Source organism: Phytophthora sojae (genome assembly GCF_000149755.1).
Source record: "Phytophthora sojae unplaced genomic scaffold PHYSOscaffold_4, whole genome shotgun sequence".
NCBI lineage: Eukaryota > Oomycota > Peronosporomycetes > Peronosporales > Peronosporaceae > Phytophthora > Phytophthora sojae.
The window spans coordinates 799,331-823,210 of record NW_009258118.1 but is presented as its reverse complement, the minus strand read 5'-3'; the positions used below and the strand labels follow the sequence as shown (position 1 = coordinate 823,210).

The 23,880-nt window shown below is 58.5% G+C and overlaps 11 protein-coding genes across 11 annotated transcripts; 5 read left to right on the top strand and 6 right to left on the bottom strand.

The window, feature by feature from the left end:
• Positions 1-342: 342 nt before the first annotated feature.
• Positions 343-4,571, bottom strand: PHYSODRAFT_285833 (hypothetical protein). The gene has a single exon (XM_009527467.1). The coding sequence runs from the start codon at positions 3,739-3,741 to the stop codon at positions 1,528-1,530; it is 2,214 nt and encodes a 737-aa protein (XP_009525762.1). The 5' UTR covers positions 3,742-4,571; the 3' UTR covers positions 343-1,527.
• PHYSODRAFT_247933 (hypothetical protein) lies at positions 4,512-7,373 on the top strand (the record flags this gene model as incomplete). Its single annotated transcript, XM_009527466.1, has 1 exon — positions 4,512-7,373. The coding sequence occupies one exon, from the start codon at positions 4,512-4,514 to the stop codon at positions 7,371-7,373; it is 2,862 nt and encodes a 953-aa protein (XP_009525761.1).
• A 109-nt stretch (positions 7,374-7,482) lies between these two features.
• PHYSODRAFT_498814 (hypothetical protein) lies at positions 7,483-9,213 on the bottom strand (the record flags this gene model as incomplete). The annotated part of the gene is made up of 1 exon (XM_009527465.1): positions 7,483-9,213. The coding sequence occupies one exon, from the start codon at positions 9,211-9,213 to the stop codon at positions 7,483-7,485; it is 1,731 nt and encodes a 576-aa protein (XP_009525760.1).
• A 2,536-nt stretch (positions 9,214-11,749) lies between these two features.
• PHYSODRAFT_442111 (hypothetical protein) lies at positions 11,750-12,733 on the top strand (the record flags this gene model as incomplete). Its single annotated transcript, XM_009527464.1, has 1 exon — positions 11,750-12,733. A coding segment is annotated over one exon (984 nt), but the record flags the coding sequence as incomplete, so codon positions are not given.
• A 166-nt stretch (positions 12,734-12,899) lies between these two features.
• PHYSODRAFT_498629 (hypothetical protein) lies at positions 12,900-14,372 on the bottom strand (the record flags this gene model as incomplete). The annotated part of the gene is made up of 6 exons (XM_009527463.1): positions 12,900-13,067; positions 13,136-13,392; positions 13,473-13,536; positions 13,607-13,982; positions 14,068-14,149; positions 14,237-14,372. 6 exons carry the CDS (start codon positions 14,370-14,372, stop codon positions 12,900-12,902), a joined length of 1,083 nt encoding a protein of 360 aa, XP_009525758.1.
• Positions 14,373-15,437: 1,065 nt separating this feature from the next.
• PHYSODRAFT_559605 (hypothetical protein) lies at positions 15,438-16,767 on the top strand. Its single transcript, XM_009527462.1, has 2 exons — positions 15,438-15,517; positions 15,606-16,767. Exons 1-2 carry the CDS (start codon positions 15,443-15,445, stop codon positions 16,497-16,499), a joined length of 969 nt encoding a protein of 322 aa, XP_009525757.1. The 5' UTR covers positions 15,438-15,442; the 3' UTR covers positions 16,500-16,767.
• A 152-nt stretch (positions 16,768-16,919) lies between these two features.
• PHYSODRAFT_500550 (hypothetical protein) lies at positions 16,920-17,150 on the top strand (the record flags this gene model as incomplete). Its single annotated transcript, XM_009527461.1, has 1 exon — positions 16,920-17,150. A coding segment is annotated over one exon (231 nt), but the record flags the coding sequence as incomplete, so codon positions are not given.
• Positions 17,151-18,036: 886 nt separating this feature from the next.
• PHYSODRAFT_500116 (hypothetical protein) lies at positions 18,037-19,088 on the bottom strand (the record flags this gene model as incomplete). The annotated part of the gene is made up of 6 exons (XM_009527460.1): positions 18,037-18,154; positions 18,230-18,291; positions 18,359-18,598; positions 18,670-18,732; positions 18,819-18,934; positions 19,013-19,088. 6 exons carry the CDS (start codon positions 19,086-19,088, stop codon positions 18,037-18,039), a joined length of 675 nt encoding a protein of 224 aa, XP_009525755.1.
• Positions 19,089-19,282: 194 nt separating this feature from the next.
• Positions 19,283-21,274, top strand: PHYSODRAFT_501906 (hypothetical protein; the record flags this gene model as incomplete). The annotated part of the gene is made up of 7 exons (XM_009527459.1): positions 19,283-19,519; positions 19,588-19,659; positions 19,722-19,837; positions 19,903-19,975; positions 20,042-20,283; positions 20,353-20,763; positions 20,896-21,274. 7 exons carry the CDS (start codon positions 19,283-19,285, stop codon positions 21,272-21,274), a joined length of 1,530 nt encoding a protein of 509 aa, XP_009525754.1.
• A 56-nt stretch (positions 21,275-21,330) lies between these two features.
• PHYSODRAFT_498206 (hypothetical protein) lies at positions 21,331-22,731 on the bottom strand (the record flags this gene model as incomplete). The annotated part of the gene is made up of 2 exons (XM_009527458.1): positions 21,331-22,050; positions 22,132-22,731. The coding sequence occupies 2 exons, from the start codon at positions 22,729-22,731 to the stop codon at positions 21,331-21,333; spliced, it is 1,320 nt and encodes a 439-aa protein (XP_009525753.1).
• Positions 22,732-23,346: 615 nt separating this feature from the next.
• PHYSODRAFT_438027 (hypothetical protein) lies at positions 23,347-23,756 on the bottom strand (the record flags this gene model as incomplete). The annotated part of the gene is made up of 2 exons (XM_009527457.1): positions 23,347-23,564; positions 23,645-23,756. Coding segments are annotated over 2 exons (330 nt in total), but the record flags the coding sequence as incomplete, so codon positions are not given.
• Between the last annotated feature and the right edge of the window lie 124 nt (positions 23,757-23,880).

Below are 23,880 nucleotides of genomic sequence, written 5' to 3'. Positions count from 1 at the left end.
GAGACTCGAGGAGAGTCTGCGCCTGCAGCAGAGCGTGGACGCGGTTGCCAAGGACGCCAAGGCGCTGATGCGTAACCTCAAGTACGTCATTGAAGAGATGGACGAGGAGGTGGACGCTGCCACGAAGCTCCAGGACGTGTCCAAGGCCGGCGTGGTTGCTGCCAAGCACAAGTTCGACACGGTGCTGGTCCCTAAAGTCCAGAACGCCGTCGTGAGCGAGAATGAGAAGCTTATTGAGAAGAAGCAGGTTCTGGCGGACGCTGGTCGTGCCAGCGACGTGGCGCTAATTGAGAAGACCAACGCTCGTGTGCAGAAGCTGCTCGACTCGCTGGCTGAAAAGCGTGGCTACTACGAGGAGGAGCTCGCTAACGTGGAGAAGCGTGACGAGGTCTGCCGTGAATTCGCGACGCTGTCCGCTCGCATTAAGGAGCGTTGCGCACAGAGTACGCAGTCGATCAATGTCGTGGAGGGTTCGCTGAAGGACCAGTTCAACTCGATGGTGAAGCTTCGTTACAGGTTGTTCCGCGCCAACACTGGCGTTGTGCTGGAGGAAGAAGTTGAGGGTAAGCCCGAAGACCCTGAGATCACGGGTGTTGAGACGTCTGTGGTTGCTGAGGTTGCCAAGCCTGCCGCTGAAAGCGAGACCGCCCCGGAGAGTGAGGAGGGCGACAAGTCTAAGGATGCGGCCGCTGAAGTTGAGGAGACCAAGGCTAAGCAGGTTGAGGAGGCCAAGGCCAAGGCTGCGGAGATCATTGCCCCGCTCACCGAGGACATGGAGAAGCTTGAGCGCATTAACGAGGAGCTGGAGCGCCTGCAGGTGCACACGAACCCGTTCACAACGGACACGATCCACGGTCTGCGTGCCCAGTTTACGTCGCTGGAGATTGCTGTGCGCGACAAGGTGAAGTCCCTCGAGAAGGAGCTCGCACTTAGCGAGGTGGGCAGCCTTACCCCTGAGCAGGCGAAGGAGATCAAGGAGGTCTTTGACCACTTCGACCTCGACAACGACGGTGTCCTTGCTCGCGACGAGTTCATCATGGCGTGCAAGGGTCTCGGTCTGAGCCTGAGCGAGGATGACTGCCACGACTACTTCGACAAGATCGACGAGGATGACAACGACGAGATCACGTTCGACCAGTTCGCCACCTTCTGCACGGAGCAGCTGCAGAGCGGTTCCACGAAGGACGACGTGCACGAGGCACTGGACATTCTCACTGGCGAGGAGTTGACGATGGAGGAGATCGAGGAACGCTTCGACGCGTCTCAGGTCGAGTTTATCAAGAAGCACGCTCCGGAGCTCCTCGAGGCGGACGGCAAGTCGGTCGACACGGAGAAGTTTACGGACTTCATCTTCAGCGTGTAACTTAATCGACCACGCTTCAAGAGCCCAGCCTATCGTCCGGAGCAGGTGGTATGGTTCGTTTCCCTGTTCATCCCCTCCCTCGCATCACTTGCAGCTTGAGCCTTACTCTCACAAAGTCGCCTAATTTTTTATGGCTCGAATTTTTTAGATGAAACCAATTTTTACTATGACAAATCAAATGTGTAGGAGACCAGGACCGGTTGGTTGTCGTCGTCCTCGCTCGCTTTGCTCTCTTTTGCGTCGTCTTCGTAGTTATGTCTGGATCGGCGGCTCTTCTTGTACTCGGATCCCGCTGCGGCGTCTTTCGCCTCCTTGGCTTCGGCGCGTTTGGCGTCGTCGATGGTGTAGACGTGGCCTTTGCGCAGACCCGTGAAGAAGGTGGTGACGCGGGGAGGATTGGTGCCCTGCGTCTTGGCCGTCTGGCAGCCGACTTCAGCCGGCAGGTAGACCTGGGTGTCGACTTCCCGTCGGAAGCTGCTGAGGGCGGTCTGGGCGCCGACGGTGCGGCAGTGTCGGAGGTTGGCGATCTTGATGGCTTTGCGACGGAGATTCCACTCGTTCCAGTCGTAGTTGTAGTCGATGCGCTTCTCGATGAAGTGCGTGGGCGTCGCGGTGCTGGCGTCGACTTTTTGCGACGGCGGCGGAGCCAGCAGTGGATGCACGCCTCGAGGGCCTTCAACGCGGAAACGGTGGCACATTTTCAGCAGCGAGGACAGCGTGATGTTCGGAAACGATTCCTGCAGGCGCAGCAAGTAGATGAGTGCGGGTTGTCGAGCTGCGCGGTGGAGGACCCCCTGCACGTATCGACGCGGATGGATCATGAATTCACCAAGCGCGCGCTCATTGACGAAGACGTGGTAAGCATTGCGGTACTGCACGACGCCCAGCGACGGATCGCCCGGCAGCAACAGTCCTCCACGCTCCACCACGGTCCATGGACAGAATCCCTGGTACTCGAGTGGTAGCTGCATGAACTCGGGCGTCGACTCTACGGGCATTCGAATGGGGAAGCCCGAGCCTTCTTCCTCGTTGGGATTGCTGTCGTCCTCGTCGCCGTCAAGGTCGTCGCCTGCCAAGCCAAAGCTTCTTGTCTTGCCGTCTCCAGTGAGCTGCCTCTCGGCGGGGAACGTCTCGACGTGCGAGAAGAGGTCTTCAGTCGGGATGGAGCCCCCACGCCGAGCTTGACGCACTATGGGCGACTCCGGGGAGAGCGTTCTTGTGAAGGTCGACTTGAAACGCAGTAGTGACCGCAGCGCGCGGGCTCGAGCCTGAAGCAGCTCGTGCTCTTGGTGCAGCTCCGCCCACGAACGCGACACTGCCTCGAACAGCGGATACACATGGGACTTCGGCAGCGACGTGCGCGCCCCCACAAGATTCTGCAGCGCGCTCATGTCGGCCTGAAACATCTGCAGCCGCGTGCCAACCTTCTCGTGCGAGAACGCAATGTCCTCCTCAAGGCTCTGCAGATACGACAGGAACTGGCGCCGGTTGCTCAGTTCGTCTTGCCATCGTGCGACTTCGTCGGCTTTCGGGGGTGGCTCCGTCGAATCGGCACTCTCTCCAAGTTGGTGGTGCACATGCAGCAGGACTTCGGTGTACTGAGTGCAGATCTCGTTTGCTTCACGCACCTCGTCGCGCACAAGCTTTGCGAGAGCGGCGACGTTATCCTGGATATCCCGCCCGCTCGCTGGGATGCCTGCGCCACCCTTCCCCAGCTCCTTGTTGAACAGGCGGATGCCCTCCACGATGCGCATGAGCTCGTCCAGCTGGAAGCGCTTGTCGTCAGGAGACATCGTAGCGAAGGACTTCAAGCCGATGCGCGGGAACACGCTCTCCAGAGCCGCCGCTACCTCCTTCTCCATGGCTCGACGCTCCGCCTGCTGCTTACTCGAGTTGTTGCTGTGGTGCTTCCCATTGTTGTTGTCGCCTTCGTCGTCGCTGTTGTTTCTGCCAAGACCGTCAGCGTCCAGCATGAGCAGAGTGAAAATGTGCTTGTACAGCGCCGAGAGCGTCTCGAAGTCGGTGGCCTTTTCCGGTACCAGCGAGGAGATCGTGCGCTGCAGCTTGGCGACCGCCTGCTCCTTGCGTTCGCGGCGTAGACGCAGCTCCTCCTCGAGGTTCGCGTGCGTGAAGTCGAACTCCAGCTGCATCTTGACGGTCTCCATCGCAGGGTCGTCGTCTCTCAGCAGGGCCTGCTCGCACTGCTCGGTCAGGTACAGCTCGTCCTCAGGCGACATGGGCTGCTCCAGCACAAGGTGACGCCGACTGCGATGCACTACGAGGCGCGCTGTGAACGCCGCCAGCGTCTCGGAAACCTCGACACCTCGGTACCTGCATCTCGCCACAATGTCCGCCACGACGCGCTGAGCGTTCTCCATGCTCGTGTTATCACCTGCCCACCTGCAAATAGCCAACTGACGAGCATGGGAGCATGGAAGAGAAAGCTCCGAGCCGCATGCGATGTGCGGCGACGTCTATTTCCAAGCCGCGCTTGCTGCCAACTCAATTCGGAAACCCCTTCTCTGGTGAGAAGATCGCCATGTGCCTCAACTTGACCTGGTTGAAGTGTCACGTCTCCTTTATGGCTACACTTTACAGCGTGTTCATTGGTACAAATCCACATCCTTTTCCACGAATCGCAGTGCCGTACGCGTACTGCACCGTCTATTGATATTCGCAGTGTCCAGATGCAGTGTCTGTCAATAGAAATCCAATAGAATTTGCTACTCCCACCGTCAATGGACACAGTCCAGTGCAACCGACACTGACTCGAGCCATTTTGGGAACATCGATCGTGGAGGAATCGCCCGTCGGCCCCCTCCGCCTTCATCTGGAGCTCTTCGCGCGGAGGTTCTCCGGGTGCTTCGATAGTACGCACACAGCCCCGCGCTTCCTCTACGTGTCGGCGGTCGCGCGGTCTCCAGGCGCGCTCTACATCCCGAGAACGCGGCCTCCGAACCCAAGATCCAGCCAGATCCGCCCTTCCAGCTAGCGCGACCATTCTCTCGCCATGGCGACGGACTCCAGCGACGTGGAGATCGCAGTGAGTGAGAGCGGCGTCTCGGGCCCCGCCCCCGCGCTCAAGACGCAGCGCTTGCCCTCGCTGTCGCTGAGCAACGGCCAGGGGCTGTCGCTCACGCTGCTGAGCATGGACGGCGGCGTGCTGAGCCAGGCGTCGTCGCGCGCGCACGAGGAGGTGACGCGCGAGCTGCGCGTGGACGCCAACTACGGGCTCTCGGAGCTGTCGGTGCGCGAGCGGCAGCGCGAGTGCGGCCTGAACGAGCTGGCGGGCGAGGAGGAGGAGTCCATCCTCGTCAAGTTCGCGGGCCAGTTCAAGGACCCGCTCATCATGCTGCTCATGGCCTCGGGCGTGGTGAGCGTGGCCATGGGCCACACAGACGACGCCATCTCCATCGCGGTGGCCATCACCATCGTGGTCACGGTGGCCTTCGTGCAGGAATATCGCTCCGAGAAGACGCTGGAGGCGCTGAAGGAGCTCGTGCCGCCGCGCTGCAAGGCGCTGAGAGACGGCGCGGTTGTGGACATGCTGGCCAAGGAGCTGGTACCAGGAGACATTGTCATAGTGGACGTTGGAGACAGAGTGCCCGCAGACGCGAGGCTTATCGAGGCCGTGGATCTGGAGGTCGACGAGTCGAATCTGACGGGCGAGAACGCGCCCGTGCCCAAGATCACAGGAGCCATAGCGGACAGCCACCTGCACCCAATCGCTGACCGCAAGAACATCATTTACATGGGCACGTTGGTGCGCGCGGGCCGCGGCCGAGCGGTGGTCATCGGAACGGGATCGCGCACCGAGTTTGGACATGTCTTTGACGTGGTGCACAAGGTGGAGGAGCGCAAGACGCCGCTGCAGAACAGCATGGACACGCTGGGCAAGCATTTGAGCATGTTCTCGCTCTCTGTGATCGCCTTGATCGTGGTGATTGGCGTGATTCAGCACAAGGGCATGCTCACGATGCTGCAGATTGGCGTCTCGCTGGCAGTGGCTGCGATCCCCGAGGGGCTGCCTATCTGCGTGACTGTCACGCTGGCCTTTGGCGTCATGAAGATGGCGAAGCGACACGCCATCGTGAAGAAGCTGCCGGCCGTCGAGGCCTTGGGCTGCATCAATGTGGTCTGCGTGGACAAGACGGGCACGATTACGACCAACAAGATGGAGGTGATCGAGATTTTCGTTCCGTTTGAGAGCGTGACCGCTGAGGTGAATGGAGTCGGCGAACGAGAGCGGTCGCCATCGCAGACTTCCGAATTTGACATGGCCAAGAAGAGTGCGCGCTCAGCTGTCACGATGCGGGGCGAGCCCGTCACGGAGGAGTCCCACCCGCACGTTTACCACTGCCTCCTGTCTGGCGCTCTGTGCAACAACGCGACTATCGTGGACCGAGAAGTGCTGGGTCAGGCTACGGAGGGCGCCGTGCTGCTCTGCGCGCAAAAGGTGGGGATTACTCCGTCGGCCATCCAGCAGTTCCGCCGTGTCAGTGAAGTCCCCTTCAGCTCGGAGAAGAAGTGGATGGCTGTGTGCTGCGAGCCGCCGACTGGTGGTCCCTCTCGTTGGTACTTGAAGGGCATGGCGGAAGCTATCTTGTCGCGCTGCGACAAGATCGAGGACAACTGTGGGCGCGAGAAGGACATGACGCCGGGCGATCGCGAACGCATCTTCGTGGCGTCCCAGCAAATGGCTGCACGCGGTCTACGTGTGTTGGCTCTGTCGTACGGCGAGCACTCGGACCGTGGCATGGTGTTCGCTGGGCTTGTGGGCATTTCGGACCCTCCTCGCGCCGAGGTCGAGAAGTCGGTCTTGGAGCTGTCGCTGAGTGGGGTCAAGACAATCATGCTGACGGGTGATTCGAAGGAGACGGCCATTGCGATTGCCAGTAAGGTGGGAATCATTTCCAACGACAGCTTTAGCAGTGTTGACTGCGATGATGAGAGAGCCAAGGCCGTGGACGAGCTCGTGATTTCTGGTCAGGAGTTGGAGATCATGGATATGGTGGAGTTGGAGCAGCGCATCTTGAAGACGTGCGTGTTTTACCGTACGTCCCCGCATCACAAGTTGAAGATCGTCCGAGCTTTCCAGGAGGCGGGTTTGATGGTCGCCATGACGGGCGATGGTGTGAATGATGCGCCTGCTCTGAAGGCGGCAGATATCGGCATCGCCATGGGCACAAACGGCACTGATGTGTCGAAGGAGGCGGCTGACATGATTCTCCTGGACGACAACTTCAGCACCATTCTGTGCGCCATGGAGGAGGGCAAGTCCATCTACCACAACATCAAGCACTTCCTGCGTTTCCAACTCAGCACGAGCATCTCGGCGCTGTGCTTGATTGCGTTCTCGACACTATTCAACCTGCCGTCTCCGTTGAATGCCATGCAGATTCTGTGGATCAACATCATCATGGACGGACCCCCAGCGCAGAGTCTTGGTGTGGAGCCTGTCGACCATGATGTGATGAAGGAGGGCCCGCGCTCAAAGGATGCCAACATTATCACGCGCACGATGATTCGCCGCGTACTTACGTCGGCCTGCTTCATCGTGTGCGGTACGCTCTACGTGTTCTGGGTGGAGCTGAGTGCAGACGGCTCCATTAGCAAGCGCGACCGCACCTTGAGCTTCACGACGTTCGTCATGTTCGATATGTTCAACGCGCTCTCGTGCCGGTCCGATGACAAGTCCATCTTCGAGATCGGCATTCTGTCCAACACGGTCTTCGTGTACGCCGTCGGCGCCTCGCTGTTGGGCCAGTTGCTCGTCATCTACTTCCCGCCGCTGCAGGCCACCTTCCAGACCGAGGCTCTGACGCTGGGCGACTTGATGTACGTCTGCTGCATTGCCTCGAGCGTGCTCATCTTCGACGAGCTCCGCAAGTGGTGGCAGGTGCGCAAGCTGCGTGGAGCGATGCGCTCTGCTTCTATCGCCGCTGGCTTTAAGCAGAAGAAGAGAAAACACTCGTGGGACAACGATGGGAAGGCTTACGACACCGTGTAGTAGATCAGAGAAACCGCGGAGCCCCATGTATTATGTTGACACGACGCCGTGGGAAACGAGCTGAATAGACAGATTGCTTGCCAATAACTTATCGTTGCTCTATCAAAGCCTAGTCTGACGATGCCCAGACGCGCTGGACTACCGCTTCAACAGCCTGCAGAACGTCAAGCCCCACAAGCGCGAGCGCACAAGGCACGTTGGCTGGGAACACAGCGTCACTGCACTCGGCGTAGTAGTCTCGAGCCGCTGCTAGGTCCCGGGGGACGCCATCGCCAATAAGCAGCATCAAGCCACAGTTGTAGCCAGCCTGCGCGTCGCCTAGTTGCGCAGCGAATTGGTAGCGCTCAAGGGCGCGGGTGTGGTTGCTTTGACACACACCGTCCCAAGGCTCATGGAAGCACGCGCCAGTCTTGCGAACAGCCTCCGAGTCGTTTAGCGCTGCTGCCTGCGAGTACAACTCGAAAGCTTCATGCAGAGGCGGATTGCTGGAGTCTCCAGCCGATTTTGCAAGACCAAGCCAGCGCCACTTGAGGATACTCTCGCCGTGGTGCTCCAACAAAAAGGCAGCATTGCACTGCGCGTCTTCATCTCCAAACTCCGCAACTAGCCGGTAGTGCAGATAGGCGCGCAGATAGTCGCCCTTCTTGTAGCACTCGTATGCCTTGACCAGCGAAAACGGAATGCCTGATAAAAGATCAGGATGCAACGCGACGGAGCGGAACAGCGGCATGGCGGTACTGCACGAACGTGGCGTGCCAATACCCTGGAAATGCATGACGCCCAAGTTGAACAGCGCCTGACTCGACTGGCCGTCCGTGCCGTCCACAGCCGCCTGGAAATGCGAGAAGGCCAGCTCGTGATCAATCGGAACGCCACCGTCTCCATGCAGGTATGCCGAGCCCAAGAATGAGTGCGATTCAGCGTATCCCCGAGCAATCGCTTTCTCAAAGTATTCCAGAGCAAGCGTCACGTTCTGAGGCACGCCGTTGCCCGTGAAATACATCACGCCCAGGCCATGGAAGGCAAACGCCTCATTCTGCCGAGCTGCGCGGTGAAAGAAAACAAGGGCTTGAGGGATATCTCGGTCCACGCCCATTCCGTTCGCGAGCAGCATGGCGTAGTTGGCTTGTGCCAGCGCGTCACCAGCTTCTGCTGCCTGGCGAAAGTACTGAGCTGCAAGTGCGTGGTTAGGCGCTACATGAGCTGCCGGGTCGCCGAAGAAGTAGATCTCTCCAAGTCGATACATCGCTCGCGGATACTGTTCGTCCATGGGGTTGTTCGCAATGGCACGGTAGTATTCCAGCTCGTGCAACGCCGCGTTCTCGTCATGTAATGCGCCAGCTCCATCAAAGCCGTAATCGTCCAAGAATCCGCTGGGCAACAGCAGCTCATCCGAGAGCCGCACGACATCAACCGGACGCTCTCCACCTTCATCGACAATAATGTGCACGTTTTCCTCCGCACACTTGTGGAATAACGGGAGAGCTGCTTCACAAACTGCATCCGAGTCAGCCTTCGCCCCTGCTCTCCTGTTCTTCTTTGTCATCGGAAGCCTGCCGGACAGAGTTCCGTACGCCACGGCTAGCGTCGCCAAAAAATCATTGGCATCAGCCAAGCTCGTGAGCGCGCGGTCTCCACGGGCTTGTCGCTCCTGCTGCGTCAGCGGAGCAATGCTCGGATCCTCCAGCTCCTCCGGGTCCGCTACCCCAATCAAGTCCATCATGGCCAGCACGCCCAGTGCTGACTGCACACCGGCGTCCGCTGCAACGTTTAAGTTGTGGATTGCATCAACGAAAGGCTGTTCCTCCGCCGACTCGGCGTTGGGCTCGAAGAGCTGCATGTACGACAGCTTGGTCACTGCAAAGGCCCAGTCGTCCGCCGTCTCTGGGTCTTGGTTGGCGGCCGACTGAGTGTCTCCGACCCGCACCAACTCGTCCACCAGCTCGGGCGTGTATCCCTCCTCTGCGATGCGATCTTCCAGCGTCAGGAACGCCTCGGAGGCCTCTAGCATCGGCAGCGACGCGCTGTCCGTCTCCGTCTCCCAGTCCTCGTAGGCGCCGTCCTCTTCCACAATGTGGACATCTTGAGCTTGCTTTTGAGGCTTCGCGTGGCTGGTGGTGGACGCTTCGTCGTCCTCGAGGTGGACGATATGCCAGCGTCCGTTCTCGTCCCTCCGGACCTGCGTCCTGCCGCCTACAGAGACGCTCTGAGGCTGCCGCTTGGTGGACACAGAGCCATCCGCGTGGACGTCGTAGGACGCTACTTTCTGCGCACTGACGCGGTCTGTGGACGGAGCTGGAGCAGGATTCGTCGCGTCGTCGAGTGTGACGCCTTGTTCTTGCTGGTTCTTGGCTCGTGGCGGGGCTGGAGAGGCCGCGGAGGTCGCGATCGCGACTGCGAAGAGCAGCGCAGCAGAGTGGCGAAAAAGATGGAGCATCCGCGCGTCACGAGCTGTACACAGGGACGTCGAAGCGCGGCGCAGGAAGCGAGCAGCCCAGTTCGCCACGTGTGTGACCCCCGCTCTGCTATGGAAAAGAGACTGCCTAGGTATACGGCGCGCTATTGGCGGAAACTGTGAAGACAGTCGGCGTATCATTGGCGGAAAAGCGGCAGCGGATACCAACACTGTCCGGTGATATTGGCAGTGTTTGGCAAGCTGGAGACACTGTCCGAGATCATGAAGCGACACGGTTTAAATTATAAGCTGAAGCGCACGCAGCGCGTGAGTGAGCAGTGCAAGAGCTTTTACGCGTCTGCGCACTCGCAGGAGGCTCGGCAGCGCTTTTCTGCATGGGTTGCGGTTCGTTGCTTGGGCGCGCTGCAACCGCCGCCGCTGGCAGGTTGCAACGGCGCTTTTGAATGGTCCGCGAGCTGTCCCAGGATCTGCGAGCCAAAAGTCTGCCCTTTTGTCTCGCAGTCCGTTCGAGCGCTTAAACGTTGAGCGCTTTGCGGTGTTGGTCTCGCTCGGGCCGAAATGTGCCGTCGACGCACGAGCTGTAGCCCGGAGCCTCAAGCGATCTGGTTCCAGCAAGAGCAACGCTGGCCTGACCGAGCCCAACGCACTCCGCTTGCATGGGGTTAAGAGACTCAAGGATACAATGGCAGCGGCCGACTCCAGGCGTCCGACACGCAGCGAGAGTTTCGCGCGAAACTCCTTTGGCAAGCAAGCGTTCTGGCACTGACGCACAAGCTGAGGAATAAGCTGAAGCGAAACGCCAAGGAGGGCCTTGGTGATCGCAGGTCGCAGGATCTGAAACGCGAGGCGCTAGGGGGAAGGCGCCCAAAGTCGTAAAGCTGCAGGGCAGTAACGTAGGAGCCAACCAAGGCCAGCGCGATTGGCGACGCCGCTGTCCGAGGACGACGGGCATGTTGAGGTTGGTCGATCAGACCTTGCGATCCCACGCGGCGTAATGCTTACTCCGAGCTGCTTGGAGCTTCAACGTCAGCAGCAGCAGCAGCGCCAACACCGGCAGGCTCTTTCGTGGAAGTTAGCGCTCGTTCTCATGACCAAGCGTTGCCCTGCCTGAAGCGCATGTAGCCATCATGACGCGCGCCCGTCAAGCATCGAAGCCGAGCGCTCGCAGACCAGATGAAACCGCGCCCAAGCAGCACTTACCCCGCGTTTCAGCGGTCTGGCGGCTGTGTTAAACGTGTCTATGGGGACGTTGAAGTTGCAGCGTTAAATGGCGCCCAGTGGCTAGCCATTGCAGCTCCAGTTATCATCGCCGCGCCAGCTCGCCCTTCCCAGCGGAGACCGACCGAGAGACCGGCGACGCTGAGGGGCAACACGAGTCAGAGCGTTTCCGCTCGAAGTCCATCGCGACGCTAACGTAAACCGCCGGCAAGGCGCAGAGCCGGGGCAGATGCAACTACCGTCATGCAGCACTCTTTCTTCGGATACCGCTTGGGGATCCGACAGCTCCAATCTTATTTTTGTAGATAATATTCCTACATTTGAGCAAATGTGCTACATCTACTTGTATTAGTTATCTAACACTTGTTACACAAGATACCCCGTCGCACCCGTTTAGGTGCAGCCGCTCGCAAAGCGGCAGCGGGCTGACACGCCCCGGTCAGCGGTAGACGTTGAAGTGGTCCGGGTGCAAGGTCAGGACGATGGCTCGCTGCCGCACACGAGCAGGCACGGAGGTCTTCATTCCTGAACTTGCAGCCTGCGGAGGAAGCCGCTCGCCGCCCCGACCTCGCCCGCCCCGCCCAGCCCCCGCCTCAACTTCATGCGCGCGTCGTCGCCGCTGCACCCGCTGGACGTGGCGCCCGCCGCCGCCGCCGCCTCATCTTCCGCCGGCGCCGAAGCTCTCGGCAACGTGGTGTCTGGCGCCTCGGCCGCCACCTTCCTGTCCTCCGCCTCCGCCGCCATGCGCCGCAGCCCGAGCTGCGAGTGGCGCGAGTGGGAAGAGACGCTTGACTGCTTCGGCGCCACCGCGGGCCTCGCGGGCATGGACGCCGCCATGGACGTGGATCTGGACCAGTTCCTGCTGGCCTCGGCCGACGACTTCCTCGAGCCCTTCGCGAGCCCCAACGCCACGCCGGACTCGCCCATCTTCACATCCAACCACGAGTTTTTCTACGAGACAGAGCAGGACTTGCACATGTTGCAGGCCGCGGGCTTCGATCCGCACGTCGGCGGAACTGGCGCTGGTGCCGCTGGAGAGCTGCAGACGCTCGTGGAGTGCAAACTGGAGCCGCAGCCGCTGCAGCAGCAGCAGCACACGCTGCAGAAGATGCCGACGCCCACAGCCCACCGCCACCGCAAGAGAAAGACGGCCGAGCTGCACCGCATGAGGGGGGAAGCAGACAGACTTGCAGGGGGGAACGCCCACGTGGGGAAGAAGGCGAAGAGACAGGAGCAGCAGATCGCAGCCGTGAAGAAGGAGATGGAGGCCAACGAGCAGGCGGAGAAGATCTACCGACGGAGATACGACATCCTGCACGGCATCTTGGAGGCCTGGAACACAGGAGGCATCGAGGACCTCGAGGAGATCGCAGACAACGTGTACGACGAGGATGTGACGCTCATCAGCCCGGACTACTCGGAGGGGCTGCACGGCGTGGAGGCTGTGATGTCGCACTGGAACATGCTGCTGGACGCGTTCCCGGACGGGATCATGGAGGAGTACATCATCCAGCGAGAGGAAGGCAGCACGGAGAAGATGAAGGCCACGTGGACCTTCAGCGGCACACAGATCTTCCCGATCTTCGGCGTCGAGCCCCGTCACAAGAAGGTGTGCATCAGCGGCAAGTCCTTCTTCACGTTCAAGGGCGACAGGATCCGGCAGATGGTGCTGTCGTGGAACTACCGCGAGACGCTGCTCAAGCTCATGGACGTACAGCCCGACAAGGCCAACAGCGTCGTGCTCAGCGCGTCAGCCTCCCATGCAACGGCGCAAGCTGGCGGTGTACGATCATGAACATATCCAGCGTGCTGGTTGATTGTACGTAACGAAATTAGCGCTAGGACGAGACAGGCTGTGTGGTGCACCAGCAACGACGAGCTCGCTCATAGCCTCACCCTAAGTAATAATTATCTATCCCCTCTGTGGTGGGCATTACAAGCACCGGAACCGAAGACAGTTTTTCTGTTCGAAGAGCTTTCGCTTTGAGTTGATTAACATGATCACTCACCCTCATGTAGTTTGTTGGAGGAGGTAAATGCGTCCAGGAATTGGTTCGCCACTTTCCTTGCGCACACTGATATCTTGCTTAACAGCGATGTTGAAGCTCATGCGACTAGCGAGAGTCACGATGTACTCATGCGAGTGCTGGAACCGCCCTGACGGAGCTAAACGATAGCCGACCGAGTTATCCTCAGAGTTGTCGATGATGCCTTGAGGCAACAGCTCAATCGAGAAGGCCATCCACCCGGTGGAAGCACGGAGCTTGCGGGCACTCAACTCGAATACTTGCTCCAATGCGCCCACATATATCCAGACATCAGCCGAGATGATCAGGTCCAAGGATTCGTCGGCGCACGACTCCAGGAACGGCACGATATCCGCCGCTGTACAGTACAAGAAACAACAGCAACACAGCATCAGAGGGCGGCCCCAAACAGTGCTGACGAACGCGTACGATACGTACTCTGAAGCTCGTCGTAACTGCCCTCGGCCCGTGTCTTCTCAATCATCAAAGGCGAAATGTCGACCTGTGGAAAATACCGTACAATGACGTTAGCTGCTTCAATCACTGCGTTGAAACCATCGATCTTTCCTCACCCCGGTGATATGCTTGACGTGCGGACGGAGGAGACGGCCACAGAGGCCGGTGCCGCAGCCGACATCCGCCACGACCCACTCCGGCTTTAGCGGCGAGCCTTTGGGGATAAATCCGGGAGGCGAACGCTTTTGCAAGGCTTCGACAAGCTGCCACGGCACACGGTACTCTAAGTGGGCCACCAGCTTCTCCTCAAAAGTATCCGCAAGCTCGTCGAAAACTTCAGCAACGTAGGCGGGAGCAGCGGTCTTGGTTGTGGTAGCCCCCTCAAGCGTTGCAAGTGAGTGCACCGCTCGAACGTGACTCTCACGGTTCTCGGCGAGGATTGAATGATACCCAGCTACCACGAGATCAGGTTCCTCCAGATAGTACACGGATCTGCAGCGATGAACAAAGGAAGCAAGTCAGACCTTAATGCTACTGTCATCACAACAGCAACAAAACATACTAAGTACATACATACCGGAGAACCGTATGCGCAACAGAGTCACTATCGTCAAGAGCCACAACACGCAGCATGCATGACACTGCAAAGTACGTCTCACCTACACACACAAAGAAAATAGGGCAAGTGAGTTTAGTTCCCCAAAATTCTTGCGAGTCCGTCGTAAGGCTTGGGAAATTGCACGAACCGATCATTTGCAGGATGGCAGCGAGATTGAAGCTGGACTTTGTGCACGTGGGGCAGCGCAGCAAGACGTTCACAAAGCTCGACGCAGCCGGGAGGAATTGCCCCGTTTCGAAAAGCTCCAGAGCCTTCTCACGCATCTTCACCAGCTCCAGGTTATCAACTGCCATGGGCGTAGGGATATCTGCGCCTGCGGAGGTAACTTCAACTTGCCACAGCGGCTGAAGTGCCTTCCATGCTGCTCCTGGGGACCCGCTGTCTTTCAAAAGCTCACCAAGAACTTCCCCTAGCGACAACACGCAATCAAAAATCGACAATTAAACAGACAATATAGAGACAATACCCAAGCCTTACATGATGATCCGCTCGAGGTCGTTGGAGCTGCCTCCTCTTCGTGAAGCTCGCGGAGCTCAGTCTGTTTATCAAACCACAGCAAGTCAGAACCCATCACACCATTTTAAAGGCCCAATTGCCTAATGCACCACCTCCAGCGCTTTAAGCGAGCCCTGCGTCAGCGCTTGTCCTTGCGCGTCCAGCAGCACGCACGCCGGTAGGTCCGTGACTTGGAAGTGCTTGCACAGCGACCGGAAGGTTCTGGCAGCGACATCAAACACACGCACACCCACACGCAATTAAACACGACAGTAAATACAATTGCAACTGCGCTGCGGCATCCGTACGATGGCTCGAGTCGCTGCGCTTTGGCGCCTCCGCCGCTGCTGCTGTCGCCGTCCTCGTCTCCGTCCTCGTGGCGACGAACTTCCAGCAGCCCGATGAGCTGGTGCTGCTGATTGAGCGCGTTGACGCCGCCCAGCAGTGCGCGCAGCCTCGTTAGCGCCAACGCGTCCACGGGCCGCGTCCAGGCGCTCGAGAAGTAGGCCAGCGTGTACAGCGCGGCGTCGTCGTCGTCGCCCAGCCAGCTCGCCATCACGTCGGATACCTGCACAGTCCAATTGTGATGCAACATGCGCGCATGAAGTGAGAGTGGTGTGTCCAAATCACCCTCTCTAAGTACGACTTACAAGCGTGTTACTGGCTGAAAATGCGAAAATGGCGCCTCTGGATTGGCGGAAAAGACGCGTCGATTCTCCTGGCGCGCGCTCTTTTGAGCCGCTCGATCTCCAGTCACCAGCAGGAGCTTCGAGCGCCCAGCTTCGCCTACCGCTGCCTGTTCCCCTCTCTGTGTCTCTACGCCCCTACGCCCGTCGCCATGGGGAGTGCACCGAGCAAGACCGAGCGCTCAGCCAGCAAGCGGTACCCCGTGCTGGCCACCAGCGCGGCTCCCGTACGTGCCGCGTAGCCCCGATGTTGAGACCTCTTGGCTCTGACGTTGCTTGTTCTACCGCGTTCTACCGCGTTCGTTCTACTGGCAGGAGGGAGACCTGCCCGTGTTCATGCAGCAGGTGGAGGAGATCGAGAAGGAGCGCGCCAAGCTGCCCAACCCGGGCCTGTACGAGAACGCGCCCAATGAGCTCAAGGGCCCCGTGAGCCCCGACGCCTTCGACGGCTTCCGCTTCGACTTCACGCGCATCCTGGGCGCGCGCTGCTCCACGTCGCACTCGTTCCTGCTGGGCACGCCCATGATCCCCGGCGGTCTGTACCAGTTCGGCGCCAACGTCGTGATGGGGGACCCCATGGACCCGTCCACCTTCCTCATGAGCAAGATCACACCCGACGGCTACCTGGACGCGCGGTGGAACCAGCGGCTCTCGGGCAACTGGAAGATGCGCGTCAAGTCGCAGCTCAAGAACGAGGAGCACGGCTCCCAGGCGCTCGCCGACTTCGACTACGTCGGCGAGGACTTCACCTGGAACATGAAGATCTCGAACGGCCCGCTGCTCGGCGTCAGCTACCTGCAGAGCGTCACGCAGAACCTGGCTCTTGGCGGCGAGGCCTACTACCACGGCAAGCACCGCAAGGTCATCTCGGCCTACGCCGGCAAGTGGAGCGAGCGCGACTGGGTGGGCATGGCCACCTACGGCGCCATGGGCACGTTCCAGCTCGCGTACCTGCGCAAGGTGGGCCACCGGATCCGCTACGGCTCCGAGCTCGTGTACAACCACGCCTCGGGTGAGGCGCAGACCACGTGCGGCGTGGAGATGGACCTGGGCCAGACACGGTTCGTGTCCAGCGTGGACTCGACGTTCCGCGTAGCGACGAGCATCGAGTCGCGTGTGCTGCCCAACTTCGCGCTCACGCTCTCTGCCGAGGGCTTCCCGCTCAAGGACGACTTCAAGTTTGGCTACGGCGCGCAGCTTTCATTCTAGATATAGAGTCGCAGCGCAGTGCAGCTCGAGTCGGAGGATAGCAAACAACCCACGCGCCCACCCAGCCAACTGAATAGCACGAGGCAAGGCAGGCGAGGGGCGAGTCAGGACACGCCGCGTGGATCACTCGCGCTGATCGCCCGGGTTTCGGCTCAGCTCCCGCGGCGCAGCTCTCCCGTCGACCCCGCGTTGTTAGTTCCGCGGCCTAGAGATCACAAGGAGCTCGGTTTCTGCAACTCTTCCAATTGACTGTTTTGTTTGCCTATTACGCGCTGGTGGTTGCTGCTGTTGCTGTTGCTGTTGTTGTCGCACATTACCAGGTTGTGGTCGCAAAACTTCAACTGAAGGACCAACGCTCTTGCGGCAGGCTCGCTCACTTTGCAAAAAGTGAAGCGAAGCGTGGAAGGAATACTCAACGATATGGAGACCAGCTCGCCTCTGGGCGTGGAAGAGTGGGCGTTCACGCAGTCTACCGTCGAAGGCGAGGAGGATCTGGACAGCCTGCAGCGTGTCTTGGCGATGGACAACAAGCGCTTGGAGACTCGCAACCAGCAGCTCGCAGCAGAAAACCAGCAGCTCAAGGAGGAGAACGACCGACTGAAGGAGAGCATGACAGCCAGGACCCTCGAGCTGGAGCAGCAGAGCCAGCAACTCATCAAGATGAAGAAGGACCGAACGGAGAAGCTGCTGGAGCTTGAGCTGGCGAACAAGGCGCAAGCTCAGATACTCAAAGAGTGCACGCGGCTGCACAAGATCTGTCTGCAACAGGCTGCCGCGTTGGTCGATGCTCGTCACAAAGTGCACCAACAAGAGGGAAAGCATTCTCGCCCAGCAGATAACAAGCCAGAGACGATGGAGCAGTGGCTCCGAAGTGGGCTCAAGAGCGACCGAAAACGCTGTCTGCAGGACATGGAGGAAGTGTCGTCTCGGAAGTCGAAGAAGAGGCTGAAGACGAGCTCGTTGCAAGTGGAGATAGGTCCGAAGGAAGGCCACGAAGCTACAACGAACCAGTTGAAGAAGGTGATCGAGACAAACAAGGATCAAGCGGACGCAAAAGCGCGTTTCAGCGAGGTTAAACCACTCGCCATCTCGTCTGGAGCGATGTGGAAAGAGTTCGAGTTGCTAGATGCACACTGCAGCCGTGCGTACAACTCGCTGCCTGAGCTCGACTGATGTGCGGAGTATCGCGAGCTGGCTTACTGAGTTACTACTGCACTTGGTTCCGAGCAGCACCACTTCTACAGGCACCTGCAGAGACCCAAGCTATAACGCTTTCAGCCCAAGATGAATATTCCAGCCAGCTAACAAACAGCAACAGGTTCTAGCTCATCCTGCAACTACTGTATGAACATTGTATTGTGAATCATGCTATTGACAAGCATACAAAACGTAAAGCTCGCGTGGTTTCAAGCTTTACCAGCTACTTTGCAAAGCGACTTCATTTTGGTTATTTTGTTGAAGCTTGTGACAGCCGCCCCCAACACACCAAGCTCACCAGGGCTCCAAAATCTTTGGTTCATTCGCCCTCACAGCTGCATTAGAAGGGCCAGTCACCAGCAGGCTTGTTGCCACCGCGGTATCCGCCGTTGGAGCCCGACGAGTACGAGTTGCCGCCGCCCTGCGAGAAGCCGCCTCCGTTGCCGCCCTCGACGTTCCTATATCGTTGCAACAGTCATTAGCACTCCAGTATGCACGTAGATTCACGTGGCCGGATGCTGCTCATATCTTACAGAGGTCCTTCCAGCACCGAGTGGAAGCCGAAGAGCCGAGGAAGAGAGTACGTCAGCAATTCCTACAGGGGACACGTGGGCGGTAGATGTTAGATGCAGCAGTCATACGATTCAGCGTTGTCCACTTACCCGGAAGACCCGAGCCTCGCCCACGTTCAGCGTAGCGACAGACTCGCCCTCGTGGTTGACCTTGATCAGCACCAAGGGGTTTCCGTCCGAGCCCGACGCGCGCGTGATATGCAGCGTCTTGGAGTTCTTGTCCTCCTCCGACGCGTTCATGTTGGGCGAGTGCGTGAACGACAGCTCCGGGATCCGCGAGTCCAGCAGCTCGAGCACCAGTCCCACCTCCGTCGGGCTCAGCGAGAAGAACTGCAAGCACACGAGAGCCGTCAGCCCATCACTGCTCCACACCATAAGAGTCCATCGAAGCAGTAGCTCACCGTCTTATTCTGGTAGTTGTAGCCCGAGTTGGTGGCCTTGGCCCACGACAGCATGATGGCGCCCTGATGCACACACCCACGAGCTCATTTAGCAACACAACTCCTCACTATTAGCTGATAAGAGCCCATTAATTCGTCGCTCTGCTCACCACACGCTTCATCTTCATGTAGCTGCCCGCGCTGGTGTACTGCGGGGCGCTGGGGGCCACCTGGAAGGCCGAGTCGCTTCCGTACACCGAGAAGTTGGGGAACACGCGCTCCGTGGCTGAATTGCAGCGAGTAGAGCACGGGATGAGACGCGAGCAGCAGGCAGCAACAGCTCAAGATACGCAACTACACGTACAGTACAGCGCGGAGCTGCGAGGTGCCGCGCGCAGCCCGTGGCTCGCCGTCTTCCGGAGCGTCTGCAGCAGCGCCATCTTGGTCTTGAGCTTGTCGAGCCAATCTTCAGTTCGCGCTAAGTACGTCGAAAATGTAGCCATCTGCAATCTCGACACGAAACGACGCGAGCGATCGTCTGCCCCATTGCTCGGGCAATTGAGCAGCGCAGTGCCTGCTTGTGTGCTAGCGTCTATCGTGGTGGCAGTGCCACGGGGCTACAGAGTTGTTGAGCATGTTTCTGTGTTGCGCGGCTGGACCCGTGGTCAAGACCTTCGAGGTCACCTCGGAGGCCATCACGCACCAGCGCACGCTCAGCTCTCTCAATGCCGACGTGACGTGCGTCCGGTACAACCACAACGGCAGAATATTGGCGAGCAGCAGCGCGGAAGGCGGGATCTGTCTGGACGTCGCGTCCTCGGGCGAGCTGCTGTCGAGGTTCTTCTATCCAGGTGAAACACCCGCGAACCGAGTACGTCAGCTCGCTGGACGAGAGTATCGTGTGAAGCGCATTTGTCTAATGGGTTTGAGGAATTGCAGCGAGTAAATGCAGTGCAGTTCAGCAGCGGCTCAAGGTTTCTTGCGTCCGGTGGCAGCGATGGCTTTATACGAGTGAGTGTTGTGTGTTATTTCATCGCGACGAGCAATGCTCACTCACATGGCGCCGATTGCAGCTATGGGACCTCAAGACGCAGGAAGTCATGCAGACGTACAATATCAGCGCGAGTGCTGTCACGTCCGTAGCATTTAGCGGCTACAAGGACGAATACATCGTTGGAGGCAGCGCAAGGTACGACTGCCATCTCCATGTACATCGACAATTTGTATCTAAACCTGGTCGTGGATGCTCTGCAGTGGGGCAATTTCTGTATGCGATGTCCAAACAGCGGAGACAGCGGGATTTCTTACAGTGGATCCAGCTCACGGGGTACGCCTGATGCTCCGTCACAATGCTTTTGACTGCTGGTTTAACCATTTTCACGTCAACGATTAGGTGCACAAAGTTATGGCGATTCAGGCGTCTCCGCATCCGTACGCTCGTCACGCTCTTGGCTCTACGTACTCGGACGGTTCCGTGCGTGTTTGGGACTTGAGTACGGGCCAAATGACCGCGGAGTTTGTACGACAGCACGAGGCGCCTTCAACCGCGTTAACGCTCTCGCCCGTAAGCAAAGTCTTGCTCGCGACAGGAGGCCTCGACGGCCGAGTGATTTTCTACGATACCCTTCAGCGGAAGTATGTCACCTTAGTCGATGTTGTCGTGTACGCCATGATACGCTAACTCGCGTTCCTTCGTTATGATAGGGAGCTGCGATCGTTAGACTTGGAGCAACCTGTGTCGTCGTTGGCGCTGTGTGCTGATGGGAAAACGCTTGCCATGGGGACCACAACGGGCGAGATTCTTGTGTACGACCTTCGAGGAGCGATCACGCCGCTCTTCTCCACGCTCGTGCACGAAACCTCAGCAGTGCAATCGCTGCAGTTTTCACCGCCGATTCCCGATAGCGCTACCACGGGAATGATTCCGGAAGGGTTACCCGTGGTGTCGGCTGAGCATGTATCGCCCTGCAAAGGAGCGACACTGCAAGAGATCGCACTGCGAAAGCTCGAAACGCTAGGCATGGGAAGCCCAACAAGGAAGCCCCAGGACCTGAACTCCGAGGCCAGATCATCACCGCCAGCGTCCCCCACTCGGTGTGCCACTCGATCGGGTGTGTACCGCAATGTCAATCCTTCGTGGCATGTTCCAACTTTCTGACACTTCTTTGACTTGAATTGAGCAGCGGAACCTCCTGAACCTGCATCACCACCGAGTCACTTAAACGGCTTCACAAAGCAGCCTTCTAGCCGGCCATTCGTCAACCCCCTTAGTCCCCAGCGCTCGGACTTTGGGTCAGTTGCACAACCCGCAGACGAGAGGCGACAATCCGAGCCGTCCCCGGTATCATTCCTGTCCACTTTATCACGAAACCCGTCGAACGAGACGAACAGCAGCAGCTTTTATCCTGGAAACTCTCCGCCAAGGCAAGCAGATTTCGGGAGCACTACCATACGCGCCGAGATCCAGCGTTTAGGGGAGGAAATGGAGTTGCGGCGTCAGGAGGAGGTCGACCAGCTTTCCAGCTTGCTTGAGACTTTGATGGATCGCTTCAACGCTGTGGTGGAGGAAAACCGGTCGTTGCGTCAGGAAAACGAATGGTTGAAGTCGCACGTGCCCGCATCCTAGCCTCACCTTGGGCTGACTGGCTAGGTGAAATTGAGATATTAGCGATAAAATCTAATCTATATCGCCTTGTGCTTCCACTGCGCGTCTGCGAATCGCACGTAGCCTCCTTGAGCAATAGCGATGCGGTCGTGGAACGGGTCGGCAGCGATGCACGTGGCAGCATCACTGATGTAACCTCGGCTGATTGCGGCGCCGTCACTTGTTCTGTACAGCGAGAGATCCTGCCCGCGAGCTGCGACGACGCCGTGCCCGCCACACACGAAAACGGGGTGGAAAATCGCTTTGCTGTCCCTGGATTGAGGCGATTTGCGAAAGGTGCAGACAGGAGCGGACGCCTTGCGCAAGTCGAACATGAAGAAGTCTGGGTCGAAGCCTGCTGACAACAGCAAGTTGTCATCCGTCGGGTGGAATTGGACGCTGTTGATCGCGCGAGACTGAGCGCCGTCAATCCGGATGACATTGGGATCCGTGGAGACGCGCACATCGAACACGCGCACCGACCTATCGTTTCCACCCGACGCAAACACATAAGGGTTCACGTTAGCAAACCTCGCACATTTCACGACGCCCTCGTGACCCTCAAAGCGCCGCACCACCTCCAGCGGGCTACTGTCGCCGCGAAACTTCGACAGAGCGACGGTGGCGTCTTTCGAGCACGTCAAGACCGAGTCGCCACTGACGTCCATACCAAAGATTCCCTTCTGGTGCAGGTTCGTGCAGGCGAATACTTCCTTCGGGGTACGCAGCATATCCGAGCTCTTGTTCAAGTCCCATAGCTTGACAGATCCATCGTTCGACGCCGTCAAAAGCACATTCGCTCTGCCTTGCTCACTTTTCGCCAGACTGACCGCAGCTACCCACCCACTATGGGCTTTAAAGGACATGAGCGGAATGTGCGCACCAGGGTCATCGACAAACCCGTCGACGATCTCCGGTTGATGGTACGAGTTGGAGAACGGGAAGATGGACACATGACCGCCATGGCCACCGGCTGCGACAAGTCCGTGCTCCTTGAACGGAGTAAAGGAGATAGCGTACGCCTTCTTGAGGCTGTCATCGAGCAAATAGGACCTTGGGTCCACTTGGAAGCCCACGAGTTCCTGGCCCGGACTGTTCATCGTCGATAAAGGGGGCGCCTTCCTGGCGTCTGTGTTCCCATTGACAGAGTAGCGAAGGACATTGGACTCGGCGAATGAAGCCTCCACCTCGAACGGATCAGGTCCAGCAGACTCGTCACCGTCGTCCTCTTCGATCGCCCTCGGTGGCGGCGCTGACCCTGGCGCAGTCTCTCCACGTAGCCGCCTGGACCTCCGCACAGGTTGCACCTCCTGCAGCTGCCTCTTCGGTCTCTTCACTGGGGCTTCTCTCGGCTGTTGATTGCTCTGCAGTTGACGCGTCATGTTCAATTGGGCGGCGGACATCCCCAACTGCTCCAGGAACTTGGCGTTGGCCGCCATCTTCGCCTGCCGCTTTTGTTCGTACTCCGAGAGCTCAACGGGTTGGCCGACTGCATACACCGACTCAGTTGGCGGTGGAGGGTCTTGGCTTGTAGATTTGCGCTTGGTTCTGCTTTGCACTGCCTGCCGCTTCGCGCGAGGCTCAGAAATGCCAGTTGTCGCGGACTTTCCGGTGGAATCGTCGGGCTTGATCGTGTGGTTGACGTCGTCTTTGGAGGGAGGAGGTGGCGCTGGAGCCACATGCGAGTCCTCCTCCGCTGTCAAGTCGACTACAGCATCCCCGCGTTTGCGTTTGTCCTTGCGCACAGGCCGGAAGAACTCCATGATGCTCTGCATGATCGGCGCCTGTCAAAAATAAAAAATGGCGCCAAAGTGAAAAAAAATGGGGGGGGGGGGGGGGGGTAAACAATGGGGGCATGCCCCATTTTGACTGAAAATCCGCCCCTAGTCATGTGGATGAGCCGCGAGCCGAAAAGTGAAATCGGGACCTGGTCGTTCACCAGAAAGTTAGATATCCAACGGTTAGACCAGCCTTTGTTTAGAGCAGCATAGTGACCCGTACCTGAATGCTTGAGCGACGTCAGCGTCGTGTAGACCACCCTGAGCAAAATTCTGCTGAAAACTACTTCCCAGCACAAAGGCGACGAGGTGGATGGCGGAGAGGCCCATTCTGCGAATAAGCACGACGCACAAGACACAGAAGGAGAGTATCTTGAGCAGACAGTAGAGCATCACGTTGAGGACGATGTCGTGCAGGTTCTCCGACGTCATGGACTCGAACTGGTTGTAATATTCCCGATGTCCAATGTTGTACGCGATCACAGCGATGGCGCCTGCGACTCGACAAATTTGTTTGTGAAAGTCAGCAAAGTCACACAAAAATGATCTGCCAACTAACGATATTTGAACGCACTGTAGATTGCGGGCACGATCGCTTCGACGTACTTGACGAGCAGCACAAACTCAGCCGTGTAGAGAAATCGAGCTGATTTTCTTGCAAAGCGTTTCTGATCCTTGGTCGACACAAACGATTGAGTTACCACAGATGTAAGGTTGTGAGCTTGAACGTTGTCGACGTTTAGTTGGTTCTCAACAACTGCGTTGCCACGTATATCATTTTGTTTCGAAGCCCGAGGGGATCCGCCACTC